This window comes from Eptatretus burgeri, chromosome 12 (assembly GCF_056783735.1).
Source record: "Eptatretus burgeri isolate ZD-2024b chromosome 12, Ebu_testis_v1, whole genome shotgun sequence".
NCBI classification, from domain to species: domain Eukaryota; kingdom Metazoa; phylum Chordata; class Myxini; order Myxiniformes; family Myxinidae; genus Eptatretus; species Eptatretus burgeri.
This window is the reverse complement of record NC_140972.1, coordinates 98,595,903-98,620,159: the sequence shown is the minus strand read 5'-3', so window position 1 is coordinate 98,620,159 and position 24,257 is coordinate 98,595,903. Positions and strand designations below refer to the sequence as shown.

Here is a 24,257-nt window from a genome sequence, read left to right as displayed (position 1 = left end):
AAAGAGAGAAAACTATTGCATTTGCATCCCGAACCCTGGCTGAATCAGAAAGAAAATATTGAATAAAACATTGGGAAGAGCTGGAATGTGCGTGGCCAGATGGTCGCACGGCTTCTGTCATTTATTTATGACATTCACTACAAGGCTGGCTCTGAAAATGTTACAGGTGATTGCTTGTCTCGTCTTCCCCTACCTACTTCAGAACCCAGTCTGGAGGATGATGTTGAGGTTGTTGCGCTCACGTTGACCCTCACTGCTGAATAATTGTCACTGCTGTCACTGCTGCTGACAGCTGAATAATTCAAAACAGCCTGTATTTCCTGCCCTATTCAAACAAAATTGCGTGAATTGCTTCCAAAGTTCTGGCCGAAAACGTCAAAAGGTCTGGATCCTGATCTCCTTCCTTACTTCAGATGGCAAACTGAACTGTCACTACAAGAGGACTGTGTGATGAGCGGTACTCACCGCCTTCTTGTCCCGGAGGCGTTACAGCTGCATTTGATCAAATTAGCACATGATACGCACCAGGACAAAGTGAGGACAAAGCAACGGTTAAGAGATCTTTATTGGTGGACAGGAATGGACGTGCACGTCGAGTTACATAGCATTTTGGAGGTGCCAGGTGACTCGAAAGAGGAACCATCTGGTGAAATGGAAGCACGTGGGGGCCTCTTGTGGGACGAGTCCTCGGAGCCACCGAAGCAGCGAGGATTTTCAAGTTGGCAGAGAGAAAATGTTATACTTTATGAACAACACCCCCCCCACACACACTCCCCCCCACACACACTCCCCCCCACACACACTCCCCCCCACACACTCCCCCACACACACTCCCCCCCCACACACTCCCCCCCACACACACACACACACACACACACACACACACACACACACACACACACACACACACACACACACACACACACACACACACACACACACACACACACACACACACACACACACACACACACACACTCTCGTGCTCGGTTGATATTGGCAATTTTTTGGGAATCGGCAGGTTGGAGTCTGTGTGATTACCGACTACGGTATGTACTGTATACAACCCAAAAACCTTGAGTAGCTTTTACTAAAAAAACAACGTTGCATTGATATCGGCATTTCCAGGAGATGTTCACAAAAGTTAATCTTTATAAACAGCAGCGTGTGATGGGTGGGAAAAATTTTGGCTCTGTGATTTCGAAAATATGTTAATACGGCAAATGGCTTCAAAATCGAGTGTTATCAATATATTTTGCTTTGAAACTCACAGAGAAACCATACAACTATATAAAGCACACCCGATAACCAATTGCTTTAGAAACGGTCATGAGGACAAAGGAAAACCTGAGTGAACCTCCATAGGATATGGGATGAACCTTTGCCACCACGGAACCCATAACTGGCATGGCATGTCCACACATCCATGGAGAGTCCATACAGATTCAAATCTACCCATACATACCATGTCCGTCTGTGCTGCACACCTACCTCTACCTCGCAGAGCAATTACCGACTATCTCTATCGACTGCAGGGCGCTCGGCAAGTGGCTTAAGCACTCCAATGGAACGTGTGGCTTGGCAAGCGATTATCAATTGCCGTCTAAACCCATGCACCCGGAAATGCCCAAGCAATGTCCAAATTGGACAAATTTACATCTGTAGTGTCGGAACTGCTGCTAAGTTCAATTCTGGAGCTTAAATTTTGTAATTCGGCTCGGTTTAAGAGATTCTCAAGGTTATGGCATGTGCAGAAATAAAATAAAGCAATGAATGCTGGCGTCTCCGGGCATTTATATGCATTACAATGTATCCAGTGATTCATAGATCTTGATAATATGAGTGAGGAAAGTGGAAAAAAAACTTTATCGTTAAGTAATCATTGCGGCCTGTTCCAAGTCAAGGCATAGTTGAGCAGGCCAAAAAACATCGTGGCTTCAGACCCCAGCGAGGTTACCCAGGATATGCCTTCAGACCCCATAAAGAGCAAGGAGGCCAAGGATATGCCTGATGGAGGATATAATTAAATAAGGCCGTTGATTATCTTCAAAATGAGTGTTTAAATTAATCCAAACCAATTTTCAGTCATGCACTTCCTTGGAGTTCCCTTGGTAGGCATGTCGTGTTTCAGGCTGCTAGGTTTCATGGTTTTGGAGTTATGGACGAGGCGCACACACTGACATTTTAAAGTTTAGATTTACGGACGCTTTCCGACAATTCTGTGATTTTTTCCCCACCCGGTGTGTCGGTTTATTAAAAAAAGTACCTTTTTATTTTAAAAGGTGGGGATAATAAACAAAAACTAGTGGATAATGTAATAGGCTGTCTGTCTCTGTCTGTCTATCCGTCATCCTCCGAAACTTAGTGAAAATCTGTCGGGCAAAAATTCACCAAACTTAGTTGTTATGATCACCACATGGCAAAAAGTGAGAGAGAGCAGTGTTCACTTTTGGCCCCACCCCTGGGAAAAGGTAAAATACCAAAAAATGAAACTTTACACAATTGGTCCCCGAGTTAAGAACACCAGGACTTACGAAATAACCCCCAAAAGAAATCATCCTGGTCATTGGCCTGTTCCGGTTACCAGGTTTGAATCTGGCATGTCGCATGAAAGTGACTACAACAGTCGACTACTCTGAAGACCTCCTTTCCAGATCACATGTCAAAGAACCATGATATTGTGCGAATCAGAAGTCCCAAAGTAGCCCAGTTTTGTGCCGTTAGACGTATCGTGATTGGACTTCACTTGGGATGAGCAATCTGAGTCACTTGACTTACTCGGTCTTACTTGCAGTGCAGGCTGCAGCCAATTATTTCCTTAATGGTTCTTTATAAAATCACGAAATGAAATAGCCACCACAGCCAGGATTCACCCCGAGACCAAGTGTATTTAATAACAGAACAATAATGGTACGGGGGAAGGGATTTACAAGAAGCAATGCACAATAATCAATAATAATAGATACTTTAACCCACTAACTGATTATACGTGCTCACGAATAAATGTGATGCCTTAATTTATTTATGCCTTCAGGCATCATGTGCACATGAAAGAGAGACGGAGGGAATTGACAGGACTGAAATAAATTGTCGGGCAAATCTGCCGAGTTCTGTGCACGATGGAAAGTCCTGGTCACTCCAGACAGAAATGGTCCACCTTGGAGGAGAGGGAGAGACATGACTCTTATTCGGTGAGGCATTGTTTGACTGGGAGAGGCGTGTCTTTGCTCTCAGGAGCTTCGGTCCAGCACAGCCTTCTGTTCGGCATCTCTCAGATCCTCGCCCTCACCTTATAACAGCTTGGCCACACACATCACCGATGATGCTTTGCGCCCCCCCCCCTACTCACTATTTGCCGCCGAGTGACCCCTCCGTGACCTCACTCATGGGGTGGCTCACAGCTGCCTTTTTGACCTGGTCAGCTCGACAGGATTCGCCACCTAAACTTGTGCTCCAAGGCCGACCAGAATGCCAAAACGAACATGTATGGCAGATTCCAAAGGGTAAAATGGGTTTATAATTTTAGAAACACACAATTGGGAAGGTTGTCTGTGTAACTATTACATAAGCGATGCATATCTCATATTACATTTATTTACTTAACGTTTATGCTGCGACACTCAATAGGGAAATAACTACGCAATATTAAACATGGTTAATCCACTCAGATTCATTTCCACAACAATATTATCATTTTCTAATGTCTGAGATATGAACATTCACTCGTGCTTATGAACGGAACGCCATGGGCAGAGCAACAGTGGTTGGTTCTCTGGAGCGTGAATCTCTTCCGCGGGATGGAAAGTCTGAGCATCGTGTATTCCACAGCATCCAGTGTATCGTACTGTACTGTTCGGAGCCATTTTGTTTACGCATGTTTTGGCGTTCATAGTGCTATTTAACAGTTTTAGTGATATAACAAACCCTAATCATGCCTGATAAACATGTTGCTCTTGATATGCATGCATTGAAGAAATGCAGAACCCTGACATTGAAGATGACACTGGACATAATAAAGCGTTGTGATAAAGGTTAAACTCCTTCCCAAATTGGTTGTTCGTCTGACCTTAATCGTTCGACGATCTGAACAGTTTTCATTGCATGTTACTTTATTTTATAGTGTGTTTATTTCCATCACTGAAAGTGGACGAAGGTTATGTTTTCACCCGTTTGTTTGTCCTGTCTGTCTGTCTGTCTCTCTGTGAGCAGGATATTTCAAATAGTTATGGACGGATTGGGATAAAACTTGGTGGACATGGTTGGTGTGCGACGAGGACAAATTGATTTGCTTTGGATGAAGTTCCGCATACTCTAATTTTTTTTTTTTTTAGCGATTCCTCACCATTGAGAAATTGGGCCAAAAACGATATATGGCATGATATTTTAGAATTGTGGACAAATTGTGACAAAACTTGTTGGAAGAGTTGGTTATGTGACAACAACCAACCTGCATGTACCCAATCCCCTTCCCCCCAAAGGTTCCACAAACTCTGATAATTTGCTTATAACACACCGAAATACTGTCCTTAAAATCCCCGGCCACCACCTCCTTTTGGAGACTCTGATGCCCCTCACATTAATTGGTCAGCTGGTTCATGATCTTACCCAATTTCATTTAACTTTCTGCTGCTCTCCTTTCGTGAAAATCATCTTCTTCTCCAACGACATTCCGTGTAGGAGCAGAGTCGTTGACTCTCGACCTCAATTTATCAGATGATCCCGCTAACATTTCTCGCATCAGATCACTTCTGGCCCTTAGTCTTGGTGAGCATGCTTTATCCATTTTACCATGGCAAGTCCACCAAACTGCCAGCCACTGCCGAGGTTCAAGTGAAGATACACCAAAATGGACAAGCCAGCAATCATTGAAGCAGCACAACGTTTCAACTGGGCTGTTCACCCTATTAGTAATACATCGGTCTCTGCATTGTGGAATGCTTTCAAGACCGGCATTCTTTCTGCAGCTCAAAGCCATCTATGTCCCTCTCCACAGTGTAAACTCAGTTTTTAGCCCACCTTGGTTCTGAAGTCACGTCAGGAGAGTCCTAAGTTGTAGGAACCATCACTGGAGAGCCTACACGTATTTGCCCACAGCGCCCAACTGGGAGAGTTGCAAGCGTGCCCGTAACCATGCTAAAACCTTGGGGGGGGGGGGAGAGAGAGAGAGAGAGAAGAGAGAAGAGAGAGAGAGAGAGAGAGAGAGAGAGAGAGAGAGAGAGAGAGAGAGAGAGAGAGAGAGAGAGAGAGAGAGAGAGAGAGAGAGAAAGGCAGAGAGAGAGAGACAGAGAGAGAGAGAGAGGCAGAGAGAGAGAGAGAGGCAGAGAGAGAGAGAGAGGCAGAGAGAGAGAGAGAGACGCAGAGAGAGAGAGAGAGACGCAGAGAGAGAGAGAGAGACGCAGAGAGAGAGAGAGAGGCAGAGAGAGAGGCACAGAGAGAGAGAGACGCAGAGAGAGAGAGAGAGAGAGGCAGAGAGAGAGGCACAGAGAGAGAGAGAGAGAGGCAGAGAGAGAGAGAGAGAGAGGCGGGCAGAGAGAGAGAGAGAGAGAGGCGGGCAGAGAGAGAGAGAGAGAGAGGCGGGCAGAGAGAGAGAGAGAGAGGCGGGCAGAGAGAGAGAGAGAGAGGCGGGCAGAGAGAGAGAGAGAGAGGCGGGCAGAGAGAGAGAGAGAGGCGGCCAGAGAGAGAGAGAGAGAGACGGGCAGAGAGAGAGAGGGAGAGAGAGACGGGCAGAGAGAGAGAGAGAGAGAGACGGGCAGAGAGAGAGAGAGAGGGGCAGAGAGAGAGAGAGGAAAAGAGAGAGAGAGAGAGAGAGAAAAGAGAGAGAAAGAGAGAGAAGAGAGAGAGAGAGAGAGAGAGAGAGAGAGAGAGAGAGAGAGAGAGAGAGAGAGAGAGAAGAGAGAGAGAGAGAGAGAGAGAGAGAAGAGAGAGAGAGGAGAGAGAGAAGAGAGAGAAAAGAGAGAAGAGAGAGGAGAGAGAGAGAGAAGAGAGAGAGAAGAGAGAGAGAGAGAGAGAGAGGGGCAGAGAGAGAGAGAGGAAAAGAGAGAGAGAGAGAGAGAGAAAAGAGAGAGAAAGAGAGAGAAGAGAGAGAGAAGAGAAGAGAGACAGACACGAGGAATGACTCGTAAATGCCAAGGACAATAAAAAAATAAAATTTTGCTCACGTCCGATCAAATGTCTTGCCCTTACCAAATGCCAACATCTGTACCGAGTTTTTTTTTCTCCACATGATTCGTCTGAGAATACCTTTCTCGTCCCAGCAGCAGCCCAAGTTCGGGACCTGGGAGTTCTATTTGAAGCTTCTGTCAGCTCATTGGCTCAATGTGATACAGTTGTGCAAATGGCCTGGCAGATGTTATCTATATTGTTTTACTAAAACTCTCATCTTGTATGTAAGTATGCATGTTCCCGAAATACAGCCAAAACGGGACGTGATAGCGCAAAAATTTTCCACCCACCTTACTCACCATTCTCCTGCAGTGTGCAGTATCAAGTTTCGTTCAAATCGGGCAACGAAAAAAATAATTAAAAAAAAAATCAATTCCTGATTCAGTCAAGTACTCTTCTGGAGTATTTGATCAATGCAAAAACCTCAGTGGTATAGTTCGCTGGAGCTATCTTTTTTTTGAAATGATTTTTTTTTCATCAACCGCTGTCACAATGGGAACCCAACGGGTTCACGGGTCGTCTAGTTTATCATTAAACATGCCTTGATTGGTTTCACACCGCAGGTGTTTATCCATGCCTATTCAGCCTTCGTCCGATCTCTACTTGAATACTGTGTCCAAGCATGGTCCCCGAGCCTCCAATGCGACATCGTCAAAAATGAACGTGTCCAACGGTTCGCGACGCAGACGGTTGTCGGGCTCTACCCTCCCGTACCACGTCAGGCTTCCCCCCCATAAGCCTATGCTCCATGCAGCTCTGGCACCTCCGAGGGGATGTTATTGATGTCTTTAGGATGATGTGGGGTTATGAAAACCTTGACTGAAATCAGTTTTTAATTTTTCTTCAAGAAAATGTTCGGTGTGGACAGCCTCTGAAAATCTTCAAGCAGCGAGTGCGAAGGAATTTCCGCTCCTCGGCCTTTTCCCATCGAATTGTGAACCTGTGGAATGCCCTACCTTCTGATGTGGTTCGAGTACCATGAATTGCTTTGTTTAAAGCTCGACTGGATGTCTTGTGGATCCAGCTAGTCCCAGACATTATTTAGCCTTTCTGTCAATAAAAATGTGTCCAATTCCACATTTTTTCCTGTCCTTTTTAATGAACTTTGTCTGTGCTGTCATTTGTAACCGAAATCCACAGATTGGTTTGCATAGAGTAGATTTTCAAATTGGCACAATACTGCATCAATGTACTGTGTGAAATTCATCCATGAAAATAATCATGATGTGGCCAACGGTCCTACAACGATCAATATGAATGATGATGATGATGATGACCATGATTAGATGTTTGTTTAGGTCCTGATCCAGATCTGGCCTACAGTGGGATTCAAGACGTAAACTGTCCAGCCTTGCAGAAGTATGCGCTCTATTGAGTGCCGTTGTCGTTTATTGTATGGAATGGGGCAGAGAAATGGGAGACTTACAAAACTCGGTAATTAAATAAACATTTTGTATTTGCCAAATTACAAATATGCCATCTTAAAGTACAAAGCATGCCATTTATTTCTTGAAGATCACATCCTCGAGGTGACCTCAATCTCTGCACAGGCATTCCTCTCGTCTTCCACACGTTTTCCATGACGCGGTGAAGCATCTCCAAATAAATTCCGGCAATTTTTTGACGGTCTTCCCTTCAGCTCTTCAATATCGTGTGCACGAGGAGCGTAAACTTTGCTTTTTAAGTGCCCCCATAAAAAAGTCACATTCTGACCGGTCTCGGGAACTTGGAGGCCAAGCAATGTCATTATTCCTGCAGATGATGTGGTTATGAAAAAGTAGTCATACGGGGGCCATTGACACGCCGGCGGTATGAGACGTCGTCCATCTTGTTCAAACAAACTGGTCTCATTAACTTGAGGAAACCTAGTCGCTAGTTGATCAGTCAATAACGTTGCAATCGTGTTGGCATAGCAGAGATCGGTTTTTGAAATCTCCCATTTCTCTGCCCCACTCTGTATTTATTATTGTCATTCAGGGTGATTGAATAGGTATTATTTACTATCATTTAATGCAAATGTACAATATTTCAGCTAAAGTATGTGTTAACTCGGCTTTCTATGGAACCACCATTTATAACTCTAAGTCTATGGGAAATTGAGTTCTGACTTATGAGTGATTGTGGTGCCAATTTCAGATTAACCAACTGGATCAGCGGGTACCCATTTTATTTTTCTCCTTTTTCATTTCACGACGGAGTACTGTATCTCCAAAAGGTTGTGCACCACCAGTTGTTCCGGGTTTTGTGGGGTGGGGTGGGGTGGGGTGAGGGAGGGATAGTGTGATGGGACGGTGAGGAAGAAGAAAGTGAAAAAGGAAACTCTACATTTGCCTCCAACATGAATGAATGCCTTTCCAACATTTTCCCCAGAAAAAGTCCGTCCATCTGTGCGTTCATCAGTCTTTGATGGGTTTTTAATACTGCGATAACTTAAGTATGGATGAAGGGATCTAAGTCATACTTGGTATAAGTATGTTCATTGTACAATGGTGCAAAGATGAACTGATTAAATTTTGGAGTCAAGAGGTCAAAGGTAAGAGGTCATGTGAAGGAAAAATTCTATTGTCACGCTAACTTGTGAACCAGCGATTGGATTTTGACCAAACTTGGTACAAGTATAAAATTATGATGTAAAGATGAACTGATTAGATTTTGGCATGAAGAGGTCACAGAGGTCATATCAGGTTAAAATGTGATACTTGAGAACAGCTGAAGGGGTTAAAATCAAACTTGGTACAAGTATTATAATGATGTAATCATGTGGGCAGAGGCATATCAGTCGTCGAAGAGTCCCGTTGGAGTTTAAAAAAAAATATATATATATATATAATATGATTTCCAAGACATTAATGTTTTATCCTGCCTCTACCCAGTTATGATCTCCGAAGCAGTTCTTGGACACGATTGAAGCCGATCCACATCCCTTTCTACCCTCGTTATGGTCACTCTGCTGCGATGTACGAGGTGTGACATCATCTTTTAAGTCTGTCTTTCTCCCTCCTCTTTACCTTTTATTTACCTTTTGAATTTTGAGGATGAAAAATGCATCAAAATATGAAATATTTAAATACACAAATGATTTTGTGTTAATTTTTACAATTTTTATATCGTCTTGTGTGGATTATGAAAGGTTTTGTTTGTATACAAAGGCAATGTTTGTGGAAGAGCGAGAACACGGAACTGATCAGGACGCAACAGAACAAAAGGAACATTATAATGAGAGGGGGAGGAGGTATATGCCAAAATCAGGGTTGAGGGACAAAATAGAGGGAGACATGGACAAATAATGGATGTGGGGAAGAATGAGGGGTAGGGGAGGACACACAGGGTGAACAAGATGAACACTGAGGTAAACTCTCAGAAGGTGGGCTTAGTGGAGCGAGGGAAAGAGGGTTGGGGGGGGGGGCGGAGTTAATGGGGGTAGAAAAGATCATGGTTTTGGATTGGGGACGATCTGCGATGGTGGTGAAGAGCTGCCTTGAAGACTTGGAGGGAATAATGAGATTAAAGAGAATTGGAAGTTGGTTCCACAAGCGGGACAAAAGAGAAACAAAGATGGTATTCATAGAAGACTTACTCCACGCAGTCTTGAGCAGGACTCGGTGGGAGCCAACTTTTCTGGTGGCAAATTTTTAATTAAAAAAAATATATAATGCATCAAATGGAAGACCAAATGAAATAGGTAGTGCATTTTAATTCCAGGCTATAAGGCAAGAAAAGGTGAAAATTTTAAAAGGAGCTGTAGAGATTCTAAACGCACTGTACTTATGCACGTACGGGACCAATCGCTTCACCCCGCTTTTCACTTCGCAAGCATGGGCTAATGAATGGAGCTGAGCAGCGATTCTGGATTTATGTAGTTTCACCAGAAGGTGTTTATGGTGAACTGTGTGTGCCCTGCAGAAACCTGGGGGTGGGTGAGGGCGGGAAGCATGGAAAGAGAGACACAGACAGAGAGAAAGAGTGAGATTTTTCAGGATTGAAAGATATATTATACGTGTTTGACCAGCGTGTCATTTTGTCAAAGTCTAAAGACAGCTGGCCTGTGTGAAGAAAGAGCGATGTCACGGCAGAGGGTAGAGTCATCAGCAAACAGTTTAAGGGGATTTTCCAGAGAGTCAGAGAGACGATTGATGAAGATCAGGATCAGGAATAGGACTGGGCCCAGAACACTGCCTTGGGGGGACTCAAGCCTTGACAGGGAGAGGAGATGAAAGGATTTTGTTAAGAGCCACACGTTGGCTATGAGATTAGTTGGTTTTGGATGTTACATGCAGAGCATTTTGAGAGTAAGATGGGGTGCCAGACTGTATTCAAAGTCTACATGAGTAGTCGCACATATGGTGAAAATTTTGTGTCAATCGGAATAAGCGGTTGCAGAGAAAACAGAAAAGTAGCAGGAATGGATGGATGGACGGACAACCCGAAAACATAATGCCACCAGTGACTTCATCAGTGGAGACATAAAAACCATCTTCCGCTCCCAACCATGTTCATGTAAATAGATTGAACGTTCGAAAGACCGAAACATGGTTATAAAGTGTAGTGTTCGTATGAATGGATGTTCGGAAGCCGGGTGTTGGTAAACTGGGGACTCCCTGTCTAGGGTTGCCAGAAACTTCTCCACCTTCTCGGGTACAAAAGGCAGAGTCGAGGAGCAGTTGGGTATGATTGGGTAACACAGCGAGGGGTTGGGGACAAGATTTGGAAGCAAACACAGAACTGAGGCATTCAGCCTTCTCATGAGGGGAATCCGCTGTGGTGCCATTTGAAGAGCGGGAAGGGATGGAAGGGGAGCATATTCCAGAGACCGACTTAAAAAGCTGCCACCAGGTTTTCAATGAGGGTGCCAGGTTTGAAAAGTCAATCTTTAGGTGGGACAGATGATGTTTCCTGGCTTTCCTGAGAGTGGACACACACTCAGTGTGGGCTTTGTGTGATGATCTGAGATTGCCTTCAGTCGGGTTTTCCTTCCAGGAGGAGAAGGCACGTTGTTTCAAAGCAACTGCCTCACCACAGAATTCAGTGTACATACCACGGGTGGGATAAGGGAGTGATGACTGTGTACATGATAGAGAGAACAGGTTTCTGTTTAAGAATTCCCACGCTGAGTGCACATCAGGGGCAGTAGATGTGGGAGACCAGTCCTGAAGAGGGATGGCTGCTTGCAGTCTCTGCCAATCTGCCTGAGTGAACTGCCACTCTTGCTGGCTTGAAGGCAGCTCTCTGGGAAGAGCCAGATAGATGTCGACTCTCACAAGCATTTGATCAGATTAACCAAATGGAGTAGAGAAAGAGCAGGAGGAATTTTTGGGGAAGTTTGTCATCACCAAGTCCAGAAGGCAGGATTTGCCATTTTGAGAAATCTGGGTTGGAAAGGTCACAAATCGAGTTAGTACCGTGGAGTCACAGAAGTCCTTTGCTGAAGTTCCATGGCTGGTGAGAAAGTCATGGTGACCATTTGAATCACCACATTTGAGGAAGACAGAGTTGAGATGAGTGGTTGAATGTTGGTCCATGTTGTCTGAGTGACATATGCAGATGGAGTCATTTCTGTTTGCAGGACAGTACAATACACAGACAAATGAGTTGGAAGCGGAGAGGGAGTCACAACCGTAGAGACTCATGGGGGTTGGGAGGTGTAAGAGCAGTATGCAGATGGTGAGAAATTGAGTTCATAATGCATCGTGCAGTTCTGCTGCCAGGGTGGGGTTCAGGCCTTTCAAATCGGAGGAAACGATCACCACGGAAAGACACGAAGGAGTCAGGAAGTATTCTGTTAAATGGATAACGCCAATTTTATTGATATGCATTTTATGGTCTTGTTAACTGTATCGTTATGAACATGTATACTTCTAGAGTTAAAGTCCATTAAACTCAAGCCAGTCCTCTAACCCATGATTTAAAGCGTCGAGCTTCACCAAAGCACGATCTTCAATTCAACGTGCATCAATTCTACAGCGGAGATTAATTTATCACCTTTTGAATGGGATGTTTTGCATTTTTTATTTCCAATGTCTTGCAGGAGTAACATAAACATGCCGGATTGTAATTATAATAACCGATAACTGTAGGCCTATACCATTAGCGGGGCTTTGGGGCATTCACGACAACTCAAATTTTATTTTCTGTGTGAGAATCGACCTCAGCAAATTGTTATTCCGTTGCAATTTGTGATCCGAACATAATAAAATGGATTACACATACGAGCATCTCAACAGATGTCCTGCAGTAAATGAGTTCCATATTTCAAGATCCCTTCCTGGTATGGTGGTGGTAAGAGGCATTTGGACGTCGTGCAGCAAGATGATACCACATGTCGTCTGTCCAGAACCACCTATTCCTGAAAGATGAAACGGCCTGGAGTTGCTTCCCTGGGCAGAGTCCTGGTACGAACCCCATCAAATAAATCTGGGATCATATGGATCTGGAGCGGTGAGAAAGGCGACCTTTGCCAAGCAAATACGCAAGAACTGAAGCAAAATCTATTATACATTTTATAAAAATCAGGATCAGGATGTCACAACAGGAGATATCGGTCATCGATTCGATGCCTTCATGGGTTTCAGCACAATATTATCCTAAAGGTCATCCCAATAGATACTCATATATGTCCAGTAGTACATTTGAGTGTGTTCAGATCACAGGTTATTTTAATAAACTTTGTTTACAATCATGGGTGCTCATATTATTCTGGTACTTTATGGCATTGTTTATAATTGTGGCACTGTTTGCTGTATGTAAATGGTTCCTTTCAAAACATCATTATGCTGTGCACGAAGAGCAAAGCGGGGTTAAGCAATTGGTTCTGTCTGTTTGGCAGACAGACGCAAGTCGTTGATCAAGGAACTACTTGGTTTCAATTGAATTTTGCATTTTGAACACTGCAGAATATGAATCAGACATGAGAACCTGCACTTCAGCAGGACTTTGGCTCTTAATTTGGTAAATTGTGTGGAACTTCGTCCCGATCACGCGTGCGCAGAGAGAATTAAGATACATTTTTTTTTACTCTGTCTGCCTGACAGTCGAACAAAATTGAAAAATGCTCCAAACAGGAAACTTCCTATTTGTAATGACGTTATAAAGGACACAAACAACAAACACTAAACACTAATTGAATGTGTTAAATAAGGTGGTGTAAAAGATGGTGCATCAACTGCGGTAAACCTTTGAAGAAAATTGTTTTGTTTTTTTTCTACGTCCTTTAAAACTTTTATTTCAGCTCAATGGAATACTTAACACAGAAGACAAATCACCTTTTTCACACTTCCAAAACCCTCCAGGTTTAGCAGTGCTTACTTGGGCCAAATTGTACACCATTTTATGCCATCTCGACCAATCCAGTTTTCCGCTCATGCTCCCAGGGCAGGGGAATGTTGAGATTTTGACAAAATGTCAGCTCGTAGGACATATTGATCGTGCTCGGAAACGCAAAGCAAGAGTTCAAAAGACCCTTCCCGTGTCCCTTTTATCGAAACTCTGCAGGGCAAGGTGTTCTATGAACTCTTGTTTTATCTCTGATTTGTTTACTTCAACCTTATACAGTCTTTAAAATTACAATGTATAATCGGATTTTTTTCTTGTAATTTACTACTTTGCCAATTTCAAGTTTGTTTTCATTCACGATCACAGGTCAATATTTGCCAAAATGTCCTTCCCGAACTGTTCCTCTCCCGACCTGTCCTTCCACAGGATTCTATCTTCATGTACGGTGGCCGTACTGAGCAGCTTGCAGGGAATGTGACAGATGACTTGTGGGTGTTTGACATTCCTAAGAGGACGTGGTCTCTCCGTGTTCCCAAAATTAGCAAACCCCACAGGAAGTACGCTGCAGTTGGACACACCGCGCACATCGTGGAGATCTCCGGGCGTGATCCAGTCATGTTAGTTTTCTTTGGGCACAACCCTGTCTTTGGCTACTTGAGCAATATCCAGGAGTACAATCTGAGTAAGTTGATCCCTGCCTAGGTTTTTAACTTTTAACAATAACAGGAAAACTTGTTTATTTTTCACTGGTGTCTTATTTGGACTCCCACAATGACACGTCCATTATCATGGGTGTGAAGTGTTTCTCGGCTGATTTCATGGCCAATGATGTAGGTATGTGAGGGTTCAACCATGACTTGTAATATCGTGTCTATCTACACTATAATCATGGAGACTATTTCAGCTCAATGTAGATTTTGACTGACGAGGCCAAGGAATTTGAGAGACTTGGCCTCGACTCGAGGCTGGTCATATGTTAACATTTCATTGTATTCCATGTTGTGTGATTCTGTATGTACTGCAGAAACCAATGAATGGCAGATCCTAGAGACCCACGGTGCCCTTGTACGAGGAGGTTATGGCCACAGTAGTGTGTACGACCCCGTGAAGCATACTGTGTTTGTCCACGGTGGCTGCAAATACTTTGTTGTGAACCACAGTAGTTTCACGGATGATCTGTACCGCTTCGACGTGCGCAAGAACTCCTGGTAACCACCCTCACTTGACTGAAACTTGCACCGGGCAAAGCTTCGGGTTGAATAAGTTTACACACAAATCACTGGTGTTAAAATGCTTCTTTACCACTATTGTATGTTGTACTCAGTGCTGCTCCCACTATTGTATGTTTATGACTCATTATGAAATATCAAAATTGTTTGTATCGACTTACAGGACAGTGCTGAAGAGTAGTGGTTTTCCACGCTACCTGCATTCTGCCGTAATAATCGGTGGTGCCATGTTGGTGTTTGGTGGCAACACCCACAACGACACATCCGTTAGCATGGGTGCCAAGTGTTTCTCGGCTGACTTCATGGCCTATGATATAGGTATGTGAGGGCTCGACCGTGAATTGTAATATCGTGTATATCTACACTACAATACTCTCCTCTCGTGTGTTTGTCCGTTCAGGGTGGAGCTTCAAAATGAAATCGAACTAATTTTGTTTTGCTCCTTATGGATCTGAGGCCTCTTATGCCTCTTTTGCAAGGCTTGCACTTTCTGACTCCCTCAAAGCTTTATCTTAACTGCATTCGATATCTGATGTCATTTTTCATAGTCGCTGAGGTGGTTTAAGACTTGGTTGCAGCAAAAGTTGAAAAAAATTGGACGAATGTTTTCGTTTTTATAGAAAAATGCTTTTTAGTATCAGTTTTGAATGTATCTGGTCTCGCGTGATGTGGGGCGATGGAGGGGGGGGGGGAATAGGAAAGAAGGGGAGAGCAGGAAATAAGGGGGTGGAATGAGGGGAGAGACACAGACACAGACAGAGAGACAGACAGGCAGACACAGACACAGGATGGGATCTGGATAATAAGCGTATGTGCTTATTTTTAGATTTAGTGGAACACGTATGCCCTTCTGTTCAAAAATCCTGACGTATGCACTAATTTTCCTCAAGCAGCTATCTGTTTAAACTCCGCAACAAGTTAGTTTTCCATGTCCAGGTAAAAGCCCCGTCTTCCGCTCCCTGTCTTTTTCGAACCTTTCGCACTCTGAACAATTATTTCCTAATTCTTCACCATTCAAATCAAAGTCATCGTGTTAAGTCCGAATTTCTTGCGGTCTGGTACTGGTTCTTACAAGAGTTGTAAAACGCGATAATCTCAATCTTCTTTTCACGGGTGTGTCCATTTTGATCGTGATGATGATCGATGGTTTACGACCCTTTATCATAAAAAGTTGTAAAACAACCCTTTGACAACCCTTTATTAAAAAAACAACATTATTTTGAATGTATAACTTTTGTAAGTATCAGTACCAGCCGTATAAGAAATTCGGACTTAAAGTTTATCTTAAACAATAAATGTCCGTCTATCTCCTTCATAATTCCAAAACCATGAAACCTAGCAGCTCCAAACTTTGCATGTATATTAAGGGAACTCCAACGTGGTACTTGAGTGAAAACTGCTTGTTTGGGTTAATTTATGAAGATGTTCATAAAGCAACCTTCACGCTTCCACCTCCAAGCTTCCCTCTCACCTCTCTCAAAAACTCCCCCCTTACCCCCCTTCCCAAAGTTGTCCCCCTTACATCCACAAAGGTGCCTCTTTCCCCCTCTCCCTCTCTTCCAACTCAACATTCCACCTCCTCCAATCCTCAACTACCCTCTGTCCCCTCTCTTATTACTCCCCACTGCACCTCAACCCATCACCACAGAGCCTTTTCTGCTCCTCATCCGGCCCTCTCCCCAAGCTCTTCTGCAATCATCCTGCAACCCTCCCCCTCCTCCTCCCCCATCCTACCATCCCCCTCCTCCTCCCCGTCCTACCCTCCCCCTCCTCCTCCCCCTCCTCCTCCCCCGTCCTACCCTCCCCTCCTCCTCCCCCGTCCTACCCTCCCCTCCTCCTCCCCCGTCCTACCCTCCCCCTCCTCCTCCCCGTCCTACCCTCCCCCTCCTCCTCCCCCGTCCTACCCTCCCCCTCCTCCTCCCCCGTCCTACCCTCCCCCTCCTCCTCCCCCGTCCTACCCTCCCCCTCCTCCTCCCCCGTCCTACCCTCCCCTCCTCCTCCCCCGTCCTACCCTCCCCTCCTCCTCCCCGTCCTACCCTCCCCCTCCTCCTCCCCGTCTTACCCTCCCCTCCTCCTCCCCCGTCCTACCCTCCCCCTCCTCCTCCCCTCCACTGTATCCAAAACCTCCTCCCCTCCCTCTTCCTTATTAGCGTGGACCTCAAACATCCGGGGCTTTGCTCCAACCTGACATTTTTCCGTACAGGTTGCCACTGACAAACCAGACATAATCTGCTTAACACAAACTTTTGTCCTTCAAGATGTCACTGACTCACTTGTATCTCTCCTGGTTACTCCCTCCCTGACAGACTTGATCCTTGTCCTGGTGGCGGAGTTGCTCTCTTCATCAAAGACTATTCCTCACTCACCATGCACTGCCCTCTCTCCCCCACACCCCCAGGAATACCTATGGAAATGGCTATCCCTCCACTCCCACCTCATGTTGATAAGTGTGTTGTACCGTCCAGCAAACAGCGATGCTCCATTTACATCTCGCTCGCTGAAAACATGGACCAACTTCTTTCCTTTCATCTCAACTCTCTCTTCTTCATATGTGGTGACTTCAACTGTCATCGTGCCATTTGGCTTGGTGTGGGTACCTCCCTGACCTGCCATGGCACTTCAGAAAAAGACTGCGACTAATTGGGACTGCCTCAATCGGTCAACTTCCCAACCTGGATCTCAACCAACGGTACTCTATCTCTTCTGGATCTGATTTTGACCAATTTCCATCAAAATGTCTGCTGTTCTTCCTCTGCTCAAATCGGTTCATCTGACCACATGCTTGTTAAAGTAGACATTTTTCTGCCTGCTATTGGAGAACCACCTCAGCGCCGTCAAGTCTTGCATTTCACTCAGGCCGACTGGCAGGGCAGCCATCAAACTTCTAGACTGGTCTCCCATCTCTACTTCCTCCGGCATCAACTTGTCCTGGGAATTCTTTCATAGATACTTGCTCTCCCTCATGCACACATTTATCCCGTCTCGTCTTCAGTTGTCCTACCGTTCCTCCCGCCCTTGGTTCACTGAAGCTTGTGGCATGGCTGTTGTCCTGAAACAACTTCCCTTCGCCTCATGGAAGGCTAATCCAACTGAGGATAATCTCAGTTCCTTCCACAAAGCTCATAACAAGTGTGTGTCTTCCCTGAGGAGAGCCAGAAAATAACATCTTTCTCATCTCAAGTCTGAACTCTCAAACCTCTCTCCCTCCTCAAAATCCTGGTGACATCTAGTAATGTATGTTTCTGGTGAATGTTCCCCCTCCATCCCCTCCCTTACCTCAAATGGCCACACAGCTGACGCTGCACGTGAAAAGGCTGAATGCCTAAATTTTGTGTTTGTTTCTAAATCTTGTGTCCAAAACCCATTGCTTTCTGTCCCCACATTACCCAGTCGCACCCAGTTGTTCCTGGACTCTGTGCCCTTTTCTCCTGACAAGGTGGAGAGCTTGCTGTCAAACTTTGACTCAGATTCTGCAACTGGTCCAGGTGGCATCAGCCCACGTGTCCTAAAAACCTGCTCCTCTGCTCTTGCTCACCCTCTCTTTGTTCTATTGACCCTCTCATTTGCTCACGGTCATCTGCCATCTGCTTGGAAATCGGCAAACATTACCGTCCCGCATAAAAAAGGTGCAAAAACAGATCCCTGCAAAAACAGACCAATCAGCCATCTCCCAATCATCAGCAAGGTTATGGAATCCATCATCGCTTCAGACATCAAATCCTTCCTCTTCTCCAATGGCTTGATTTCCGATCATCAATTTGGATTCAGACCAGGTCACTCTTCCCTGGATATGCTAATTCTGCTTTCCCAACAATGGATGGAGGTCCTCAATGCCAGACATGAAATCAGATCCATCTCCCAAGACATATTGGTGCCTTCAGTACGGTCTGGCATCCTGCCCTACTCACCAAACTCTCTTCCTATGGTATCCAAGGACATTTCCACTCATGGCTCACAGACTTCCTCCTGTCACAACCAACATGTGACCGTTAATGGAGTTCTCTCATCCCCTCTTCCTTTCCAGACTGGGGTTCATCAAGGCAGTGTACTGGGCCCTGTGCTTTATCTGGTTTTCCTCAATGATCTATCTGACTCTCTGGAAAATCCTCTTTATCTCTTTGGTGATGACTCCACCCTCTGCTGTACCATCTGCCATCCCTAACATCAGCAATCATCAGCCTCTTCACTCTCTGCAGATCTGGATAAAATCACAAGCTGGTCCAAAATGTGGAACATGTCTTTCAACTCTTACAAATCTCACACTTTCACTATGTCTCTCCGAAAGGACCATTTTGAACCCCCCTCCCCGCCTCATCTACTTTCTCAACAATACTCCTTGAAGAAGTTCTTTTATTCAAGCTTCTGGGTCTTACTATCTGCCATGATCTTTCCTGGGAAAGCCACATTTCCAATGTGGCCTCCAAAACCAGTCACCAACTGGGAATCCTCCTTCGTGCAAAGTCCTTCCTCGGCACAGCTGAGCTCCTGACCACATACAAAGCTTTCGTCCACAGCCTGATGGAGTACTGATCTCCCCTCTGGGCTGGTGCTCCTGCCTCTCACCTTTCTCGGCTTCACGCTGTGGAAATCAAGGCATTTAGGATCATTGGTATCTCCTGCGATGAGGCTGAGTCTTTGTGTCTCTCACTCTCATACCGCAGGGAAGTCTCCTTTCCGGCCGTCAGGTCTCTCTTCTGCCTCCTCTCCGGCCTCGCTCCCCCCTTGCACTCTCTGAGATATGTCCCCCCCCCCCCCCAAATTTCTGCAGGGTCCTCAAGGTCTGCCAGCAACTCCCTTCTGGTAAAACCACCAAAATCAAGAATCGCTGCTCACCTTCACTCTTTCATTCCTCTTTTTTTCCCCCACCCTTGGAACAAACTCCCACACTCTCTTCAATCCCACTCTTTCTTCTAGGTCTTAAAACAGCTCTTCACCACCATCTCTTATCTTCCCCAATCCATAAACCAGGAGCTTTTCTACCTCCACGAATCCACCCCAAACCCACCCCCTTCATCTTCCCTGCTTTCCTTCCTGAAAGTCCCTGTGTCCATGTTGTTTACTCTGTGTACCCCCACGTCCCCACCTCATCAGTCTCCCCTCCATATATCTCCTCATGTCTCTATTCGTCACAATTTTTTCCTTCCCTCTCTCTCCCCTCTTGTCTCCTGCTCCCCTAGTGCGTTTGTGTGTTAGCTCCCACACGACCCTTGACAGTGTGTACAAAAAAAAAAAATCTTTAAACACCACTTTTAAAGATAATGTTGGGGTGTTCATCATAAAAAAAAACAAAATAAGCCTTCCCAAGATGGCAGCACACCATCTTTGTCAGCCCTCTGTCAGCTCGCAAGTCTTAAGCCGCAATTTGTTTTGGCCTTCTCAACAATGCCCTGGCTTGGAACAGGCCACATCGATTTCTTAACGATTGTTGTTTTTTTTTCCACTTTCCTCACTTGAATCATCGAATGCCTGATCGTCATACCTACAAATCACTGGATATATTGCAATACTTATAAATGCCCGAAGACTCCAGTGTTCGTGGCTTTATTTAATTTCTTCACATGTCATAACCTCAAATCTCTTGAACTAAGCCGAATTTGAAAATTTAAGCTGCAGAATTGAACTTAGCAGCAGTTCCGTCTGCTAAAAAAAAGTGTTCATTGTCTAACTCGGACATTGTTTCACATTTTGGGTGTCTCCGGGAGGTGTTTAGGATGATGGATTGGATTGGCGATCACTTATCGCTTGCCAAGCCAACTGTTTGTGAATAACCATTTCGTTGGAGGACTTCCTTGATTGTGTAAGCCACTTGGTGAGCACTCTATAAAATTCACACTGTGACTAAATACTGTATGTCGATCGACTTGAACAAAGTTCAGGGGATACGCGCCTGCGTTGGTCCCGTATTGTTCTGCGGTGTGTTGGGCGGTGGCTGGATCGCTGAAAACGTGCAATTTTATTTTACACCATGTTTCCCCTTTTTGTATGATCTTTTTTCATATCACGACCCATCTCTTTGGCATAGATAAATAAAGATAAAAAAATGAATTGTTCCAAGAGGTAGATGGCTTTAATCAGAATTCTGGGTGAGGATCTTTTACTCCATGTCAAAAAAGGATGCCGATTACAAAACGTCAGGCAAAATTGTCATTTTGGCCATTTGCTGGCCAAATTATGACCATATTTGGCCAAATTTTGTTTGTCCGCATTTAGGTGCTCCAATGTACAACTATGTTTAAAGGGTACTGAATCACATAATATAGGTTGTATTTACAACATATGATGAAGAAGTGACCAGTCATAGTGCTTGTACCAGAAAGATTGAGCTTGAAAAGGTATTTCCTTTTCCACTTACCCCGGTTCCCCTCTCTTTGGCCAGTATTATGGCACAGTGAAGAGGATACCAAAGTACAAATTCTCCAAACACCTTGAAGATTTGATTACACACAGAGCCGGCAGCAGTTGATACAGTTCTTTATGATGCCATGTTTTTAATTCAGTCACTGGCCTCTGACTTGCCTCAATTTTGAAAATGTCGCAGAACTGGTCCCGAGGATCATCTGCAGTGCAGTGCACAGACAAGTGAAGTTCACTTTGTCTGTGACAGTTATGTGAAAAGCATAAAGAATGTTGAGCAACAGGCAACATGGATCATTTCACATCATTGGTGCAGATCGGTTATGTCCTCAAGATTTCAGACATGCCTTGAGATCATGAAATCTTAAAACTGCACTTATCAAGTTCTTCATGGATGAATGGAAAGATAACAATAATGCATCTATCATAAAACAAAAGACAGTTGTTGTTGCACATGAGGAGCAGTGTCTTCAGTATGCAGCAACTCTATCAGAAAATGTAGACCACGATGAGGCACCTGAGGACATATGCTCACATGTGGAGGCCGATACCACCCTGGTGTACCATACCGGCATGCTGTCAAAAGCAACTCCAGGACAGAATGTTGTTGTCCATTCAAAAGACATTGATATCATGGTCATCATCCTCAATCATGCCAGACAACTCAAGATCAATGTGTGGATGGACCTTGGTCATTTGAGTGATAGCAGTAGAAGGTATGTCCATATTACTGTGCTGGAAAACCACCTTGGTCCAGTTTTTTGCAAGGCATTGCCAGGTTATGCTCTGAAAGGATGTAACTACGCATTGCCCTTCTTCTGTAAGGAAAAGGTGAACCCACTGAAGAAAGCTGAAAAAAATGCTCTCTGTCATGAAGGCCTCTGCAGTCTTGGAGAGAACACCACCTTTGTTGATGGCAACAGCTTTGTTGAAAAATGTGTGTTCATGCTATGGTCAGGGTGCATTTTCATCTGTGAATGAGGCCAGGTTGAAAATTTTCCTGCAGAAATACAAACCAACTGATCCAGACAGTCCATTGGAGAAAATATCGGGATTTGATGCAGACATGCTACCACCCTGCAATGATGTTCTGGTGAAAAAAATTGGCATGGTGAAACTATGTGGCATGTCTTTGGAAGCATGCACATCTAAGAGATCCACGAGAGAACATTCAACCCACAGATCATGGCTAGAAAGAGGTTGGTGGAGTTTTTCTACCACTTTGGTTTTCCGGCAATCGGATGCCAACAATGTTTTCTGAGACCATGGAACCGTAAGATGTTGCATCTGGAGATGAGGAGGATGATAATGAAATACCCAGGCCAGGATGGCATTCCAAAGTTCAGGTTAAAGCAACTGCATGCATTCCACCCTCACGACACTTGAGCATTTAAAGAACTCATCCAAGGGGAACAGCTAATGGATGGTTCACAGAAGGCAACACTTTTAATCACAAAATTTGAGAAAAAACATCAACCCTAACAAATATAGACCAATAACATGCCTACCGACAACATACAAACTTTTTACAGATATAATCACCGATGCAGTTTACATTTATTGTTAAACAAAACCATCCTCGAAAACTGCAAGCTCTGACAAACCAACTTATAGTCTGGATAGATTACAAAAAAAGCCTTTGACAGTGTCCCACATTCATGGATTATAAAATGTGTGCAAGTATACAAAATTGACCCCCAGGTAGTCACATTGATTGAGAAAGTAATGACACTCTGGAACACAACTCTGATACCACCTTACTTGGAAAGAAAGATTGAAATCCCAGCAGTAAAGATATGACGTATCTTTCCCCCCTCCTCTCTGTCTGGCTCTGGACCCACTGCGTAACCTCATCGAAGAACAAGGACACGGATACAATCTGATATGCAACATAAAAATGACCAAAGAAACAAGAAAGGTGATTCACCTTCTGCACACGGACAATCTAAAACTCTTGGCCCCAAATGATAAAATATTGTCAAATCAACTGAAACTAATAGAGCAGTACTCTGAAGACATCCGAATAGAGTTTAGTCTTGATAAATGTGCCACATGTACATTTGCACATGAAAAAAAAAGAATGTATAACATCTTGATTGATGAAAGTACAACAATTCACATCATATTCTACAAAAAACAATGCATACCGAGGTTATACTTACTGCGACGAGGAGGAGGTGGTTTGATGTAGCTTAACCAGGTGCACAGAACATCGTGCGTAAGACTAACGGAGTATGTGCAAAGCTCAAGAGACTATTGGATGATATTTGTACACGAGCAAGAAAACAACACACCAGAAAAGGGATCCTTACTCCATTCAGCAAGAAACTTCCAAAAACAGGTGCAAATGATGGGTACCACACAGGATAATGAAACAAAGAAACACAGCCCCAATGATTTTTTTTTTTAAAAAGAGGAAAATTACAAAAATAAATATCAGCAGATATACTCTGACAAATGGGAGAATGACAAAAGAGCAGGAAGATTTAAAAAAAAGAGTTTGACAGGACTGGGATTGACAAGGAAGGTTCATTGGAATGGCAAAGAAGAGGTCAAAGTAGTTGGGATGGAGAATGAGTCATCATCAATGCCCAAAACCAAGGACAATACACGAATGCCTTAAAGAAAATGGCGTGATTGAGCCAATCGGACAAATGCTGGTTTTGTGGGGAAGAAACAGAAAGTACCAGCAAGTCATCTCCTCTTGGGATGTAAAAAAAAACTCATGACGGACGGAACAGCTGTACACCGTAAGACATGACGGTGTCTGTAACATAATCCCATGGCACATCTGTCAACATTTCAAATCCCGGTCCAAGAACAATCATGGAAATACAAACCAGATCCGATCCTTGATAATGAACAAGTAATGCTCACATGTGACAAGATGATCCCATCAAGTGTGGACATTGCAAACAAAGCATTGTGTCCGGACAAGGAGCTCAAACACAAAAAGGAAAAGTCGGCATTGTTGATCGAGGTTTCAGTTCCCAGGGACATTGTACTAAATGCTAAAGAAATCAAGAAAATCACCAAATACCAGGATCTGAAAAATGAGGTCAAGAGGATGTGGAAATTGAAGAAAGTTGAAATTATACCAGTGGTAGTCGGAGCAACAGGAATGAGAATGAAAACCCTTACTGAGTAGTTAAAAATCGTTCCGGGGAATATCACTACAAACGAGGTTCAGTGACGATTTTGAAAAGAGCCCTTGGACCGAGGCTATGAGAACGAAACTTCACA

The 24,257-nt window shown here is 44.3% G+C and overlaps 1 protein-coding gene across 9 annotated transcripts in view; it reads left to right on the top strand.

Annotated features, from left to right (window-relative positions):
• The window catches only part of LOC147016219 (attractin-like protein 1), a 334,549-nt gene that overhangs the window by 59,927 nt on the left and 250,365 nt on the right, over positions 1 to 24,257 (top strand). For all 9 annotated transcript variants that reach the window (XR_015050063.1, XM_085849045.1, XM_085849046.1 and 6 more), the window contains exons 7-10: positions 9,036 to 9,126; positions 13,858 to 14,113; positions 14,456 to 14,639; positions 14,824 to 14,978. Coding sequence is in view for 8 of the 9 variants with exons in the window: in XM_085849045.1 (XP_085705171.1) it covers positions 9,036 to 9,126; positions 13,858 to 14,113; positions 14,456 to 14,639; positions 14,824 to 14,978 (686 nt within the window). In the remaining variant the exon portion in view is untranslated. The remainder of the gene's footprint in view (positions 1 to 9,035; positions 9,127 to 13,857; positions 14,114 to 14,455; positions 14,640 to 14,823; positions 14,979 to 24,257) is intronic.